Source organism: Melanotaenia boesemani, chromosome 14, assembly GCF_017639745.1.
Source record: "Melanotaenia boesemani isolate fMelBoe1 chromosome 14, fMelBoe1.pri, whole genome shotgun sequence".
Lineage (NCBI taxonomy): Eukaryota > Metazoa > Chordata > Actinopteri > Atheriniformes > Melanotaeniidae > Melanotaenia > Melanotaenia boesemani.
The window spans coordinates 35,214,033-35,231,077 of record NC_055695.1 but is presented as its reverse complement, the minus strand read 5'-3'; the positions used below and the strand labels follow the sequence as shown (position 1 = coordinate 35,231,077).

The 17,045-nt window shown below is 39.9% G+C and overlaps 1 protein-coding gene across 1 annotated transcript; it reads right to left on the bottom strand.

Annotated features, from left to right (window-relative positions):
- Positions 1-1,714: 1,714 nt before the first annotated feature.
- On the bottom strand, positions 1,715-7,991 carry tmco1 (transmembrane and coiled-coil domains 1). Its single transcript, XM_042005510.1, has 7 exons — positions 7,676-7,991; positions 3,915-3,992; positions 3,780-3,839; positions 3,647-3,693; positions 3,471-3,538; positions 3,200-3,344; positions 1,715-2,007 (listed from the first exon to the last, which is right to left on the bottom strand). The coding sequence occupies exons 1-7, from the start codon at positions 7,743-7,745 to the stop codon at positions 1,909-1,911; spliced, it is 567 nt and encodes a 188-aa protein (XP_041861444.1). The 5' UTR covers positions 7,746-7,991; the 3' UTR covers positions 1,715-1,908.
- Positions 7,992-17,045: the final 9,054 nt, after the last annotated feature.

The following is a 17,045-nucleotide window of genomic DNA, read 5'->3' as shown; positions in this document are numbered from 1 at the left end:
AATGTAAACATAAATAATAAAATAAAAATGTAATCAAACCTAGACCTGCAACCAGACATGACCAAAGCCCAGGGCCGGCTCTAAGCCAGTAGGAGCCCTAGGCAATGCAAGTTTTGCTCCCCACCCTTCAAGGCAAAATGCTTACCTAAGCGGAAGTTACATAACTCAGTCGCACACATTTTGTAACAAATGTACAAATTCTTTTCTCTTTACTAACAATCAAAACAAAGTCACACTGAAACACTCTAAACTAGACAAATTGCTACAAAAATGACAAATAGCACAAAATAAATAACATTTAGTTAAAAATACATAATGTTTAGTGCGAAAGTCCAGAGCAAGAAATGGCACAAGTGCAAATCCTGAAACAATGTAAAATGATGCAATCAAAACACATTAAACTATAAAAACTGCTACAATTATAATAATTAAAACAAAATAAGCTACTGTGTAAAACAAAAAATCAAGCAATCAAATTAAACTTTCAAAGCATGTTGTAGAACAAAGTGGTTTAGTTATTAAAATTCCCTCATGTCCTTCCAGCCACCCGGAGACACAGACAGCGTCTAGGACACGAGCTGGCCCTGCAAACAAGGTGGAATGTTCGATCCTCAGTCCTTTTTATAAGACACTCCCAGGCATTGATTGGCTGGAGGAGGTTACCACCTAACAGGAGGAGAAGCACCTAGAGAGTTAATCACAGGAATCAACAATAACGGTCGGCTTAGTTTTACCGTCCTTCCTGGGAAGCGTATACCACGCTGCAATATGACTGAATACTCACCTTCTTAACTTGGAGTCTTCCATCTCAAAGACGCTGCTTTGTGAATCTGGTTTTCCATTTTGCCAGTGAGCTGAACTGCTGTCTGTCAATCATTTCTTCCTGTACATCCTGACCCACCCACTCTCCGCCCCCTAATCACCCGGCACCTCCCACCACAAGCCTTGCAGTATCAGGCATTTGTCAAAATGGTGGAGTTACGCGGAAAGTAGGGGGTGGAGCTACAATTTAACACTTCAGTGGTGCCCTGGATGTAGGACTGCACATTTGTCACAGAGGAAAATTTGGTGGTCAGTAAGTTTTGAAAGTGGTTCCAGGATGCTAGGACTAAACTGTTACCACCGATGATGGGCCTGCCTGGTGGATTTGACAGGGTTTTATGGATTTTTGCTCAATAAGAAATAATTTTCTGTCTCTGCAATCTACTGCTGGCTTCATCTGGCATTTCCATCAGCTCTACAGTGGATTATTTGTAATGGGGGAATAGTAGTGTTTATCATTCAGGTGTCTTCTGGAATATATGATTCACCAGATGCCAACTACCCCTCCTGTCAGCATTCCTGACAATGATATCTCATCATTGCGCTTCAGCCAATCAATGGCACACACACGTACTTGTTTGTCGGCTGGTAAGCATGCATGTGGGTGTAGGTTGGCTCATTTGTGGGATTTATCACAGAAGTGTGAGTCATGGCAGACACCAACCCTGATGAAGACCGAGTTGGTCTTCTTTAAAAATCTTTTTGCCAGGTAAAAATAAATGGCTTTTAAAAAGTCTGATAATCACTCTGGAGAGTGACTGATAATTTTTTTAGGCTATTTGCCCTTATAAAGTTTTTCAGTCCTACGTTAAGTAAAAACGAAGTCTGCACCAGAAGGATGGAGAGAGAACCTTGTGAGATGACTACAAAGGACCCAGAAACGCTTCCACAATCATTGTTTTCCACACTCTAGATGTTTATTACTTTTGATAATTAACAGAATTTTAAGAACTTCTCCTAATTTCTAATGAAGACCAGGGTTAAGTTAGAGGACGTGAATGAGCAGTGCAGCAGCTGCACTTGATGTTTGCTCCAGCATGTAGGTCTTGTCTGCGCCGTGCAGAGGGGGCCGTGACCTCTGGCCGATCAGGAAAACTTGGCCGTCTGAGGAGGAGGTCCCAGGAAGCCTCCAGCCTGTTTGGTTGCAGCTCTGGAGGGCGCCAAGCCAAGCATCTTCTGGATGTTCTGGTAGAAGAAGACATTCATCTCAAAATTCATTTAATTCACAACCGTAAATCAGTTTCAGCTGCCGGCATCCTCTGAGAGGTTACAGAGCTTCCGTTCCATCTACAGATGAAACCAGCCACATCAACTCACATGTTCCTTGTGTCTAAAGGCAGTTCGAGACGAGTGAGGAACACTGCTGCTCAGATCTGCAGCTCGGCTTGAAAGATGCAGATCTGAGCGGATGAAACTCATGAACCCTAACTTCGAACAGACCACCAGACCCAACCCTGCCATAAATGTTGGCAGCAGACTCTCCACCTCATCATCTCCTTGATTTTACTCTGGACCGTTGGTTTCGCAGTTTCCAGTTTTCAAAGATTTTGTGTGATCACCATGGTCAGAGTTGCTGTGAAGTAGGAACATTCTCCCACCAAGTCTGGCTTTTATAAATTCCAAAAGTTGACTAGAATCGGTGTACGCCAGTTTTTGTACCTACGCCAGCTTTAGAAATAAGGCCCCAGATCCGGCAGACGTTCCCTCTGCTCCAGGACCAGGCTGGAAGCTGCTGCTGGTTGATCCCGTCCAGGCTTACCGTCACATAATAATGGCAATTAATAAAGAGGGTGGAGGAAAAATTTGGAAAGTTAAAGTTCTGTAACATGTTGCAGACTCTTAATCAGAGAACAGCTGGAGCTGCTGGTTAAAGGATTTAAAATGACTCTTTAACTTCAGATCTGTTCCATTTGGTCCAGGAATATTTTTTATTTCTGTTTCTACTGTTTGGAATTGAAATTAATTAATTGCATTTAATCAGACATGACTAGAGCTGAGTTTACAATATTAATGTCTGCGTCTGTCATTTGATTCAGTCGTCCACTAAAATACATTTAAATAAAAAAATGTTGCTTTTTGAGACAAAGATTATTATTAAAATTAGATTAATCAAGATTAATTAATTACAAAGCTGGTAATTATCATTAATCAAGTCCCACCCCTAGTAAAATTAAATCAAGTAAGAATAAATAAAATATAGTGTAAATGAAAATAACTTAGTAGCGTTTATATTTCTCTGTCCACCGGCGTCCATCCATCCATCCCTCCTTCCCTCCCTCCTTCCAGCAGATTGATGTGAATAAGGACCCTGAACCAGAATAAGTTGGACCTATGGTTTCCAGCCTCCCCTCACGTCAGAAAGGTGTTTAGAGGTTACCTGTCGGATAGACATGGTGCAGAGGATGTAGAGGAAGATGAAGGAGCAGTCGGTGTAGTCCTCCCCCAGCAGGTTGCGATGGGACAGTCCCTGAATGTAGGACAGCGGCACGAACGGCAGCTTCGCCACAACTCTGCCATCAAATCTGGGCATGAAGAAGAAAAGGAACTGGAGAAGGCTGGTTTACAGAGAGGACAGACCCGCCTCCACTTCCACCTTCATCTTCCTTTCTATATGAAATCTCAAATGTTTCAACAAAATGTGAACTTACATGGAGTTGAACATGCCCATCAGAGCTGTGAAGCAGAAGCCGATAGCAAACATGGACTTCATTCGCACCTACAAACGGCCAAGTTCAAGGTTAGAAATCCCCCAGCACTGTGTGGTAGGTTCGATGTCCCAGGAAATAAACCCATCCTTCCTACACAACACTGTACGGAGTCTCACCATGGAGAGGTCTCTGTTGTTGTTCTTCAGCTTCTCTTCCTGTCTCTCTGGAAACAAACACACATCATTGTACTGGCAATCCAGGAAAGTGGGGAAAGAAGGACCCGGAAAGCTTCTTATCCTGGGTTCTTACCAATCTTCTTCTTCTGCTGGCGTCCAGCTGATTCAGTGATGGTTTCTTTTTTCTTCTCAACTGAAACCAGAAACGAGACAACTGTCCAGGAGAAGTCGGAGCTACAGTCAGAGTAAACTTCAGCTCATCACTCACGTTTTTTACTCTGTTTTTCCACCTCAGCCTTCAGCCTCTTGTACTTCTCAGTCCGGTAAACTAAAACCCAGGTGATGCCTGCAGAGAGGAGAAGCTGATCAGAGAAAGCTAGACCAGCAATAAACAACCTCACCTGCTCGTACTTTTACACATCTCTTTTCTCATTTCTACATCCAGGTCGGATTTATTGAAGGAAGGATCTCTACAAAAAGGAAAAAAGACAAAAAAGGATTGTCCTGAAATCTAAAATGACATCGGATAAATATGTTGGGTTAGTGGATGTGGAGCACAGAAAACCGTGATGATGCCCCACCGCTGCGCCGCGTCCACTGGCTGGGCTGGGTCCACCAGCTGGGCCATGTTCTAGCAGGTACTTTCAAGACTATTTTTAATAGGACATCCTTTTGACTTCTACTGGAGTGAATTTATGAAGCAGGAACATTGCTTCTGCTCCGTTGCCATGGCACACATTCCCATCATCACTGTTTTACGGTCATGTGCGCCATAATGCCTGAACCATTTGTTTGTTTTGTTAGAAAGACGTCCGCGTGTGGTGGCTATGTCAAACCTTACTAGCTACGCTTGACTCAGTTCCACCAATCAGAGGTAAGCAGGCCTGGACTGGCAACATAAGCAGAAAGCGCCGAAGACCAGCTAAGAAACACACTGGAGACAGGTACTACTGGTACTACTGCTGTAGTACTGACCCTGGTACTACTGCTGTAATAATAACCCTGGTACATCTGCTGTAGTACTAACCCTTGTACTACTGCCGTAATATTGACCCTGGTACATCTGCTGTAGTACTGACCCTTGTACTACTGCTGTAATACCGACCCTGGTACTACCGCTGTAGTACTGACCCTGGTACTACTGCTGTAGTACTGACCCTGGTACTACTTCTGTATTACTGACCCTGGTACGAATGCTGTAATAATGACCCTGGTACTACTGCTGTAATAATGACCCTGGTACGACTGCTGTAATAATGACCCTGGTACTACTGCTGTAATAATGACCCTGGTACGACTGCTGTAATAATGACCCTGGTACGACTGCTGTAATAATGACCCTGGTACGACTGCTGTAATAATGACCCTGGTACGACTGCTGTAGTACCGACCCTGGTACGACTGCTGTAATAATGACCCTGGTACTACTGCTGTATTACTGACCCTGGTACGAATGCTGTAATAATGACCCTGGTACTACTGCTGTAATAATGACCCTGGTACGACTGCTGTAGTACCGACCCTGGTACGACTGCTGTAATAATGACCCTGGTACGACTGCTGTAATAATGACCCTGGTACGACTGCTGTAGTACCGACCCTGGTACTACTGCTGTAATAATGACCCTGGTACGACTGCTGTAGTACCGACCCTGTTACTACTGCTGTAGTACTGACCCTGGTACTACTGCTGTATTACTGACCCTGGTACGAATGCTGTAATAATGACCCTGGTACTACTGCTGTAATAATGACCCTGGTACGACTGCTGTAATAATGACCCTGGTACGACTGCTGTAGTACCGACCCTGGTACTACTGCTGTAATAATGACCCTGGTACGACTGCTGTAGTACCGACCCTGTTACTACTGCTGTAGTACTGACCCTGGTACTACTGCTGTATTACTGACCCTGGTACTACTGCTGTAATAATGACCCTGGTACTACTGCTGTAATAATGACCCTGGTACGACTGCTGTAATAATGACCCTGGTACGACTGCTGTAGTACTGACCCTGGTACTACTGCTGTATTACTGACCCTGGTACGAATGCTGTAATAATGACCCTGGTACTACTGCTGTAATAATGACCCTGGTACGACTGCTGTAATAATGACCCTGGTACGACTGCTGTAGTACCGACCCTGTTACTACTGCTGTAGTACTGACCCTGGTACGAATGCTGTATTACTGACCCTGGTACGAATGCTGTAATAATGACCCTGGTACTATTGCTGTAATAATGACTCTGGTACTACTGCTGTAGTACTGACCCTGGTACTACTTCTGTATTACTGACCCTGGTACGAATGCTGTAATAATGACCCTGGTACTAATGCTGTAATAATGACCCTGGTACGACTGCTGTAGTACCGACCCTGTTACTACTGCTGTAATAATGACCCTGGTACATCTGCTGTAGTACTGACCCTGGTACTACTGCTTTAGTAGTGACCCTGGTACTACTGCTTTAGTAGTGATCCTGGTACTACTGCTGTAGTACTGATCCTGGTACTACTTCTGTAGTACTGATCCTGGTACTACTGCTGTAATAATGACCCTGGTACTACTTCTGTAGTACTGATCCTGGTACTACTGCTGTAATAATGACCCTGGTACTACTGCTGTAGTACTGATCCTGGTACTAGGGCTGCAGGATAAATCGTTAGAAAATCGCGATCTTGATTCAAACATAAACATACACACTCATTTCTACACACATCAATTCTAAAGTATTTTATATTACAAACAAATGCTCCAAATTTTCTCCAATTTTTCCAGCGTCCCTAAATGCAGCACTGACTCCTCCTTCAACCAATGGTAAAGCGTCTTCGAAACATGTGATTCAGTGGCAGCCGCCTGCAGTCCTGTTTGGAAAGAGTGAGGGAGAGTTAACGCAGAGGAAAGTCTGCGGTAAGGAGGTCTGAATGGATGAAAACCCAAGTGGTAGTGGCGAGAGTCACCCACTCGAGCCAAACCCTAACCCAAAAAAGGTTCGCATTCGGCAGTGTGGAAGTTTTTTGGATTCAAGCAAGACGATGACAAACTGTGCGAGTTGCACTGTAAAGTATGTTTTGCTATGGTTGCAGCACCGCAAGGCAACATCGCAAATCTGTGTAATCACCTTAAACGCCTCCACAAAGTACAGCACGATGAAGCCATTCAAGGCAAGAAAGAAAGAAAGACACCAATAACCGGAACCTTGTATAATGCATTGCCATACCCACCAAACTCCAGTCGGCATAAGGAGATCACAGCAACTATCACGTATCATCTGGCCAAAGATATGGCCCCAGTAAACACTGTACAACATCAGGGATTTTTAAAGATTAACACTCTCGAAAACAATTTTTCAAACGTTGCGCTCCCTGACATGTACAATAAGCAGCGGACAGTGGTCGAGGCAGAATTGCGGGAAATTGATCATTTTCCTGCTACGTCTGACTTATGGTCCACTCGGACCATGGAGTCGTATTTGAGTCTGACAGTTCATGTTATAGCACCTTATTTCAGTATCAAAAGCCGGTGCTTACAGACAGCTTTTTTCCCTGAAGACCATACAGGCGAGATTATTTATGTATTTTTAAATTTAAAAGAACAATAAGTCTGACGTTATTCTTGAAGTACTCCGTACTTGAGTAGTTTTTTTCATTAAGTACTTTCTTAATTTTACGTGATTATAATTTTTAGCTACTCTACCCACCTCAGGTTGTTTACAGTCTGATAAAATTTGTTTGCCATACAGACATAAATAAAGATACATTTAACTTCCGGTATGTCAATCTGATCGGTATACCAAACTCCTTAACACCAGAAGCTGTGTTAGCCTGGTCAGCTAAACTACATTCATTCAGTTCTTCACGAGTAACCGTGTATCCAAGAGAAGAAAAAACACTCACAGTCGGTCACCACACGCACATCATTAACACAATCTTCCACCGTGTAAGAATAAAAACCTAAAAATCAAACGTGTCCCGGTGTTTGGTGGAGCACAGTAACCCGCTGCTGGTGGACAGGATTTACCCACCTTCCGCTAACAGCGCCGTACAGACCGAGATGAAGACGATCAGAATGGTGTCCGCGAACATGGTGCTCATGGTTCTGACGGTTCTAAAGGTTTCACTGGTCCGAAAACAGGCAGCGAAATCCGGATCTAATCCCAAACTAGCCTTTCAACACACTCCGCTACACAGAGCTCTGTCAGCACATCTGAAGAGGTCACACGGGTGGAAAGTACTTCCGGTTCATCACACTGACATATTGTCCATCCTACTCCCCAACCCCTCGTTCACTAGGGCTGCACTACATAGCACACTACATAGTGCACTCGTTCTCTCAGCGATTCGGACACGAAGCTCCCTATTTTTTCTTCGCCGGAAACCACGTGACTACCGCCGTCACCAAGGCAACCACAACCCTTTTTTTTTTTTTTTTTTTTTTTTTTTTTTTTTTTTATTGAACACATTATACAAATACAAATACAAGTGAGAATCTCCTCTTTCAGTTGAAACAAAACAGATTATGCAAGTGTTTTTGTAAGGCAATAATAGTAGCAAATCAACATAAAATGCATTTTTAGAAATGTGCATTCATTTTATATGTATATAAGAAACCAATAAACAATAAAACAACAGAATAGGCCTACATACAGGCATTCTTTTCTTTTCTTAAGACGATCTTGTTTATCTTATTTCATTTATGAGGGGCTGGTGTTTAAATATTCAAATATTTATGTATTTGTTGACATTTCCTTCATTCAAAATCTTAAAAATTGAGACATGCTATTACACAGGTTCTGAATTGGTCCATATTTATCTGCTATCAACTTCAGAGAAGAGTACAGCATTTTGATTTCTCTTTTAAAACATTTTAGTGCCGGGCTTTGATTTTTCCATTTACACGTATGTATATGATATTTCCCCATAATCAATATGATGTTTATCATGTCAGATATTTCTTTATCTAGATCTTCCTTATACCCTAGGATCTGGTTTTTCTCAAAGGAGGTGAGGTTAGTTATTATTGGTTTTAACCAGCTTTGTAGATTTTGCCAAAAATTATTTGTCACATTGCATGTGTAAAAAAGATGCTCAATGGTTTCTGGCTCTTCTAAGCAAAAGACACATTTTTCGACCTCAAAACCGAACCTTTTCCTAAGCGTTTCAGCTGTAGGATAGTAGCTGTTAATGATTTTGAATTGTATTTCCTTTGCTTTTGGTGGGATTGGCCATTTTAGGTATTTGAGGCCATAAGTCTTGTTACACATTTCATCGTTTAGTCTTATTTTTGCAGATCTGTTAAAATCATGAAATATCTTTCCCTTAATAGCATTCCCAATGAATTGGTTGTTGCATTTTTTGTCATTAACAAGCACTTGGTTAATTTTTAGTTCTGGTAATGCTGCTTTAATTTCTGAATGAAAGAGTGTGTTTTGTATTAATTGTATTAAGGCAGTTGGTATAGCTTTGCGTATTTTTAAGTATTCTCTATAGGAGCACTGAACATCATATTTTTCTTTTATCTCATTAAAGGGCAAGAAATTTCCCTGACTATCCATTAGATCTGTCACAAAAATCACCTTCTCATCAATCCAGTCCTGTTTGTACAAAGATTTCCTATTAATTGTGATGGTTCTATTATTCCATATCGTTGATCCATGTGGTGTAAAATTGTGGGAAAATATCAACTTCCAATAATATAGAACTTGCCTATGGAAGTTTGATAGCTTTACCGGCAGTTTGGTGGTCTCAAAGTCACATTTTAACACAAAATCTAATCCACCTACTTTCTTGAAGATATTTCTAGGAATGTGAAACCAGACTGATTCCTGCTGTGACATAAAGGCTTTTATCCAATTAATCTTGAAGACTCCTACCATTGCTTCGAAGTCTAAAGTTTTTAGTCCTCCATGTTTAGGGTCTTTCACCAGTTGGGATTTTTTAATATAGTGTGTTTTATTTCTCCAAATAAAGTTGTATATTATAGAGTTTGCTTTTTTAATGTTATTTTGGGAGACATACATCGAATAACATGGATATATTAATTTAGATATTCCTTCTGATTTGGATAACAGGTTACGGCCAAATATGGATAAATCTCTCATTAACCAGTGATTTAAGGTGGTTTTCATATTTTCTATTTTTTCATTTATGTTTTTATCTTCCATTTTTTTGATATCCTTATTTATTTTAATTCCTAAATATGTGACTTCAGTTTTGACCGGAATGGACATCATTTGTGAATCTGTACATTTATACAGAGGTAGTATTTCGCTTTTTTTGATATTAATATTTAAACCCGATGCTTTAGAGAAGGCCTTGATAACATCTAAAGCTTTACTAACTATTGATTTGTTTTTTAAAAAGAAAACCGTATCATCCGCAAATTGACTAATTCGAAATTCATGGTTTAATATGCTTATCCCTTTAAATTCTTGGTTATTTACAATCATGTATGCCAGTATTTGGGTACATAGTATAAAGAGTTTAGGTGATATCGGGCATCCTTGCCTTATTCCCCGAGTGATGTCTAGTTTGGGCGTCATACCTGGATTAAGCGAAACATAGCTTATTATATCCTTGTAAAACATTTCAATGACTTTACAGAACTTTTCACCAAAACCAAAGTTTCTTATTGTCTGTATCAGAAAAGGATGTTCTAGTGAGTCGAAAGCTTTGAAAAAATCAATGAAAAGAATAAGACATTCTGTATCAATTAGTGATTGGTAATCCATCATATCTAATATTAGCCTTATATTATTGTGAATGTGTCTACCCTTAATAAAGGCTGACTGAAATTCATCAACTAGTTTGGCCAAAACTCCTTTTAATCTGTTTGCGTATGCAAGAGCAATTAGTTTGTAGTCGTTACAAAGAAGTGTTATTGGTCTCCAGTTGTCCAATCTCAGTAAGTCCTTTCCAGGTTTAGGTATTAATGTTATCAGCCCAATTTTCATGGTGTTTGATAAGCATCCTTTGCCTATGCATTCCACAAAGGCTTTGTGTAATAAGTCTTTAATGTCTAGCCAAAAATGTTTATAGAATTCTGAAGTTATGCCATCTATTCCTGGTGATTTTCCATTTTTCATTTGTTTTAGTGCTTTTTCTAATTCTGATATTGTTAGTTCTTCATCTAGTATTTTTTTTTCATCTTCATTTAGCTTTTTAATGTCTTTTTTAATTCTATCAAATAGTTGATCACAATCCTCTTTATGGAAGTCAGTTTTGTACAGCTTATTATAGAAAAGCCATATTTCATCATTTATTTGGTTTTGGTCTTCAGAGATGGAATCCACTAGTTTCAGTTTATTTATTCTCTTTTTTCTCTGTCTATGTTTTTCTAGTCCATGGAAGTAGGCTGTGTTCTTTTCTCCCTTTTCTATCCATTTGGCTTTTGATCTTATGAACGCTCCATTGGCTTTTTCTCTGTACATATCATCTAATTTGTTTTGGAGAGCTATCATTTCTGCTTTTTCTTCATCCGTTAGTTCCTTTTTTTTACACATTTTACAAATTTTCAATATTGTTTCTTCTTGTTTATGTTTTCTTATTTGTGAAAGTCTTTTTCCCGTTGTGATTGCTAGTTGTTTTGTTTGAAATTTAAACCATTCCCATTTACTTGTATGTGACATACTAAGTTTTTTAACATTTTCCAGAAGCTTTTTAACTTGTTTACAAAAGTCATCATTAAGTAAGAGATTATTGTTGAATTTCCATATATTTTCAGATGCTTTCGGTTGTTGGATTATTTTTAGTGATAATTTTATCATGCAATGGTCTGATAGAGGCGAAGCTGAAATTTCATATTTAAGGACATCTTTACAGATTATTTGTGATAACAGCCAATAGTCTAGTCTGGAACCTTGATTCCTATCTGCTGTGCTATTCCACGTATACATAACAGAGGTAGGGTTTGACATTCTCCAGTAATCTACTGTATGAGTTGACGTACATAAATTTTTTATTATATCATCGTATTCAGGTTGTTTTCCTCTTTGAGGTCTGCGATCCAGCCAAGAATGAGGTGCTATGTTGAAATCACCTCCAATTATTACTTTTTCTGTCATAGATGTGATTTTCCAATTGTTTATGAGCTGCTCTAACTTTGTCATCATTGCTCTGTTATTTGTTCTAATGTTGTAACCATAAATACACAGTGATATATATTTTTGATCATATATCTCTAATACCATTATGATCCAATGTCCGTCTGTGTCACTTTCACGTTTTATTATTTTACCTGGAAATTTGTTAAGAAGTACCATCACCCCAGCCGAGTGAGAAGTTCCGTGTGAAAAAAGGATGTCATTGCCCCATTGTTGTTTCCAGAATTTTTCATCCTCAGTACCTGAATGTGTCTCTTGTAGAAAAAAACAATTAGCCTGTTGTTCTTTACAAAATAAAAAGATTGCCTTACGTTTAACGATATTTTTTAAACCTCTAACATTAATAGAAACAAAATTTAAGGACATTGTACTCCGAGAAAAAAAGAAATACTCTTATTACTAAGTACCTTGAAACCTTGTCCGCAGGAATGATCATATAGTCCGAAACCAAAAAACTTAAGATAGTTCTAAACCAAACTCCAATACTTTTTTTTTTTTTTTTTTATTGTTATTTATACTATAAGAAATTATGTATCCTCTTTGATACCAATCAGCTCTTGTTCGCTTCCCACAATTTCCCCCCACTGTCCGCCCCAGCAACAACCTCATTTTTATCCTTTACTTCCTTTACTATTTTGATATTTTTACAACTCCCTTAACTACTTTTTCTTTGTAATATCAAACATTCTAGACCTTGTAAGAGCCCTTTAGATACTGACATTTTTTTTTTTTTTTTATTATTATATATTTTTTTTTATTACTTCCTTACATCCTACTATTGTCAACAAAAAGAAACCTTTTCTTTGAAGCCTCATTACTTTTCTTAACTCTTCATTTACCTGTTATCATGACAGTTTATCTCTCCTTTTTTTTTTTTTTTTTTTAGGGTTCAACTCTTATGCCATCAATGATGGCATAACCTTCCTTTAGAAAGGCTTTTCTTCCCTTGCGCCTGGCTTCTTCCACTCGCGGCCATAACTTGGCTCTGGCCTCTCGATCTTCTTTGGAGAAGTCCTCTCTGAAGTAGATGTTCAGTTCTTTGCAAACTCTAGCCTCTTTCGATCTTTTCCATACGTCGTTTCTCGCCGTCCTTGTTGCAAACTGTATGATGATGGGTCTTGCCATTTTGTTGAAAGCAGCGTCATTTCTCTTACCCAGTCGATGAACTGTGTCAACCATCTCTCGAACCTTGTCCACCGCCACTGGCACCACACGAGTCAGGATCCCGATTACAACCTCCTTTACATCTTCACTTTCTTTTTCTGTTAATCCCAGTAACCTTAGGTCCCATCTCCTCTTATATCTGGCGTTTTCTTTGCATAGTTCTTTCAACGAGCTGTTTTCTTTTTTCAGAGAGGTCATTTCTTTTTTCATCTTTTCGATTTCTTCTCTGTTTTCTTTGACCGCTTTCGTGTTTGCTTCTATTTGTGTCTCGAAACTTTTCAGACGCATGTCTTGTTTGTCGAATCTTTGCAGGACTGTTTGGATGGCTTCATATATGCTATCGTTGCTAACATTAGCTTCTGTTTCTCTTGTTCGTACATTTTTATTTTTCAGTCTTTTGGGGTCTGGGCTAGGGATTGGAGTGTGGTCATTCAAAGCAGTTACCTTGTTGACTTCCAAGTCCTCTAGTTCTTGAATGTCCTCCTCATCACATGTTTCTTCGAGAACCGCTAGGTTATACTCGTGGTCTTTTCTGCTAGCTTGCTTGTTGCTTACGTACTCCATGGCTTCCGCCAGGTTTCGTCTCTTCTTTCTTTTCTTCGCCACCGCTGGCGTCTTATAGTTTGCTTGGTTTTAAGTTTTCACTTTAGCTTTCGGTTTGTTTGATTGTTAGTTCTGGAATGGCTCTTTGAGGACTATAACAAAGTTTTTCTTTCAGAACCTGCTGGAGGCGCAGCTGCTCATTCCGCCATCTTGATCCTCTCTAAGGCAACCACAACCCACGTGATTCGATGCAGTATTTTCCATCGGAGAAATGGCACAAGTTTTAAATATCTTCTTATTGATGCTAATTCAGATTTTAATCGTCCAAATAAGTAAAAAAAACGGCAGAGAAGACGAGTGATGAGGAGAATGGCACCTGTTGCGTTAGCAAGACACCACGTAAGTAAATAGTTTTTTTTTTGTATCCTGTTTATCACAATCAGACAACGCCATCTTCTGGGCAAAGTTAAATGTACTGTTGGTCCTCATCTCAAATTAAAAGCTGCTGTTACAGCTAGTTTTATGGGAGATCAGTCTCCTTTCTCTATAGAGAACACTGAAGGCCTTTATGTAGACCAAGAACAGGCCTCAACTCCAGCTTATATCACATCTTAGTTATACATGTTATAACTTGAATGTACACTGGATTTAAACTAAGAATAAATTGAGACACTAAATAAAATGACTATTTACATAGAATGAACTTTATTGGTTAAAAGAACACCACATTGGAAATTAACCAACAGAATAACATGTTTAACAACAAACAACACTGAGCTCCTTCAAACATTGAATTTTAAGTAGTTTCATTACTTGGAAAGTTGTTTTTTTTTTCTTTTTCACTTTATTCTTTTTTTTTTTCTTAAGTGTTTCACACAACCTCACAAAGTTTTATTTCTTTTAGGGACCACCACTTTACTGCCAGGTGAATAAAAACGTCCCCTCCTGACCATGTATTTTGATGGTCACTCTGACCTCCGCCCTGACTTCCGCCTGAACCGAGACGCCATCTCGGGTCTGATTGGGCAGCTTTGGGCCACAGATCACCATGGCTGGGGGAAACACCTGGACACGCTGGTGTTTCTCTTCTGGCTGGCAAGCGGCACATCATACCGTGTTGTGGCCCGGGCCTTTGACATGCCCAAGGCCACGGTCTGAGACGTTGTCCACAAGGTTGCGGAGACTCTGTGCAGAAGGGTCATCAACTTTCCCTCTTTGGATGGACTGGCAGAGGTTTCAGCTGGTTTCCAGAAGCTTGGTGGATCTGCACCATTTAGGAAGGTGGTGGGAAGCATTGATGGCTGCCACGTCAGGATCAAGCCCCCTGGTGAGAATGCGGAATGTTATTTTAACAGGAAGCTTTTTCATTCCTTTCAGTTCCAGGCAGTGTGCGACCATAGAGGCAGATTTCTGGACATTTTTGTTGGATATCCAGGATCAGTACATGATTCCCGTGTACTAAAAAACAGCCTTTTGTAGACCCAACATCTTTACCCACTGAACGGCTTCATCATGGATATCGTGGATATCCGTGCCTGTCACAGCCCATCACCCTCCTTCCTCCTGACAGGGAGCCTGTAAGGAGTCCCGTTGAAGCCGGTATAATCGACACCACTCCAGGGCACGAGCTGTAATAGAGAGAGCGTTTGGTGTTTAGAAAAGCAGGTTTTTTTTTCTTGTTTTATTCTTTTGTCTTGTTTTGTTCTGAAGTCAAACAGCAAATTAAATATGTAAAAAACATTTCAAAAGAGACAAGTGTAAATAGTTTCAGTAGATTAAGTGTGTCCCTATAAATAGGCCTTTAAAAATGTAAGTATAATTGAAATATCCCTTGTTATAAGTTATGTATAAGTTTATTGTTTGAGTTTCTATTTTTATTTTAAATAAAAAGAACTCATCATTAAATGTTCCAACATTTTATTTATTTTCTCAACTAATTTTTCTAATAGAGACAAAGATCTCTCCTCCCTTTCCTCTTCCCTTTTCTCCCTTTCCTCTTCTCTCTTTTCTCTCTCTTCTTTTCGCTCAGCCCCATTTTCTGCAGCACAGCCCTTAAACCACAAACCACACACAGTATTAAATAATTGCAGCAGCAGTAGTACTTACATTAAATAAAAATAATAAGCTTACTTCCAGCCGGCAGCCGAAGCAAACCTCCTCCCATTAAAGAGGTGGTCCTCCACCACACGGAGGCGGACCAGCCTCTCCACGTCCTCATCCGTCCCTAAAAAGACAAAAAACGGCATATATCATATACTACAACATAACCTAAACATGTACCCAACTTATTTTCTGATAAGCAGTTAATTAATAATTAGTGTTAGAAGATGTCATGAACATCGCTGAGCAGATGCACGGAAAGCTAACAGAAGATGAATGCGGTCGTTGACTATCCTCAGTTTATTTATATATATATACATAATCACAATGACCAAAAACCTTCACATCACAAGTTGTTTTTTTATTTCAATGCCTTAACAAAACTCAATTATTGAATATGATTAATAAAATACTTACATTTATAGGTCATTTCGCGCCGCTCGTTTTTTTCGCCTCCTTGCGCCATGTTGAGCTTCTGCCCGCAATGCATTTTGGTCTATATTGACGTGTCTAGTGACCATGGATGTGCACTACTTTTCAAGATGCATTGTGGGTAATTTTGAGTGCCCTACTTTTTTCGTTCTGGACATTCGGACACCCCTACAAAATGGCTTGTTCCCTATAGGCACTATGTAGGGAGTAGGGTGCACATTCGGACACAGAAAGTGACTCATTCTCTTGGCGATTCGGACACGAACCTGCCTATTTTTTCCTCACCGCAAACCACGTGACTACCGCCGTCACCACGGTAACCACAACTTCAAGATGTCATTCCAAATCCAATCCAAAGTTGTGTGTAAATATTTTTATTCCTTATGTTGTATTTTATTCTTCATTTGCTTATTGGTAATTTCGCGCAGCTCAATTTTTGCTCCTCCTTGCGCCTTGTTGAGCTTCTGCCCGCAATGCATTGTGGTCTATATTGACGTGTCTAGTGACCATGGATGTGCACTACTTTTCAAGATGCATTGTGGGTAATTTTGAGTGCCCTACCTTTCTTCTCTCTGCACATCCGGACACTCCGAGAAAATGGTAGGACCCCTATATAGGGCACTATGTAGGGAGTAGGGAGCACATTCAGACACATCTCACGATATTTTATTTTTTTGAGAACTTTATTTACATATTTAAATTGTACAAAAATAGTAATACATCTTTCGAAGCATAAAAGCTTATCTGCTAGACAAAAACACAGAGGAAGTAAACAGGAAACATGCCAGAGGGTGATAAAAAGAAAATAATAAAATTATTAAAATGAAAAGAAAAAAAAGAGGAGCCAATCAAGTGTGGCAAGACGTCACAGGAAACGATGCAGAACTGGATCAGGTGGAGGATCTATCCTGAGTGCTGAGCTCCAGAAGGGTTGTCCCAACCAGTGAAGAGCAAACTGGCAGAAGAATCTGGACCTAGAAGCAGGACCAGGAGAGTTTCTACAGACCACATAGCACATTAAGTGGATCTGTTCCAGATGAGACTCTTCATATGA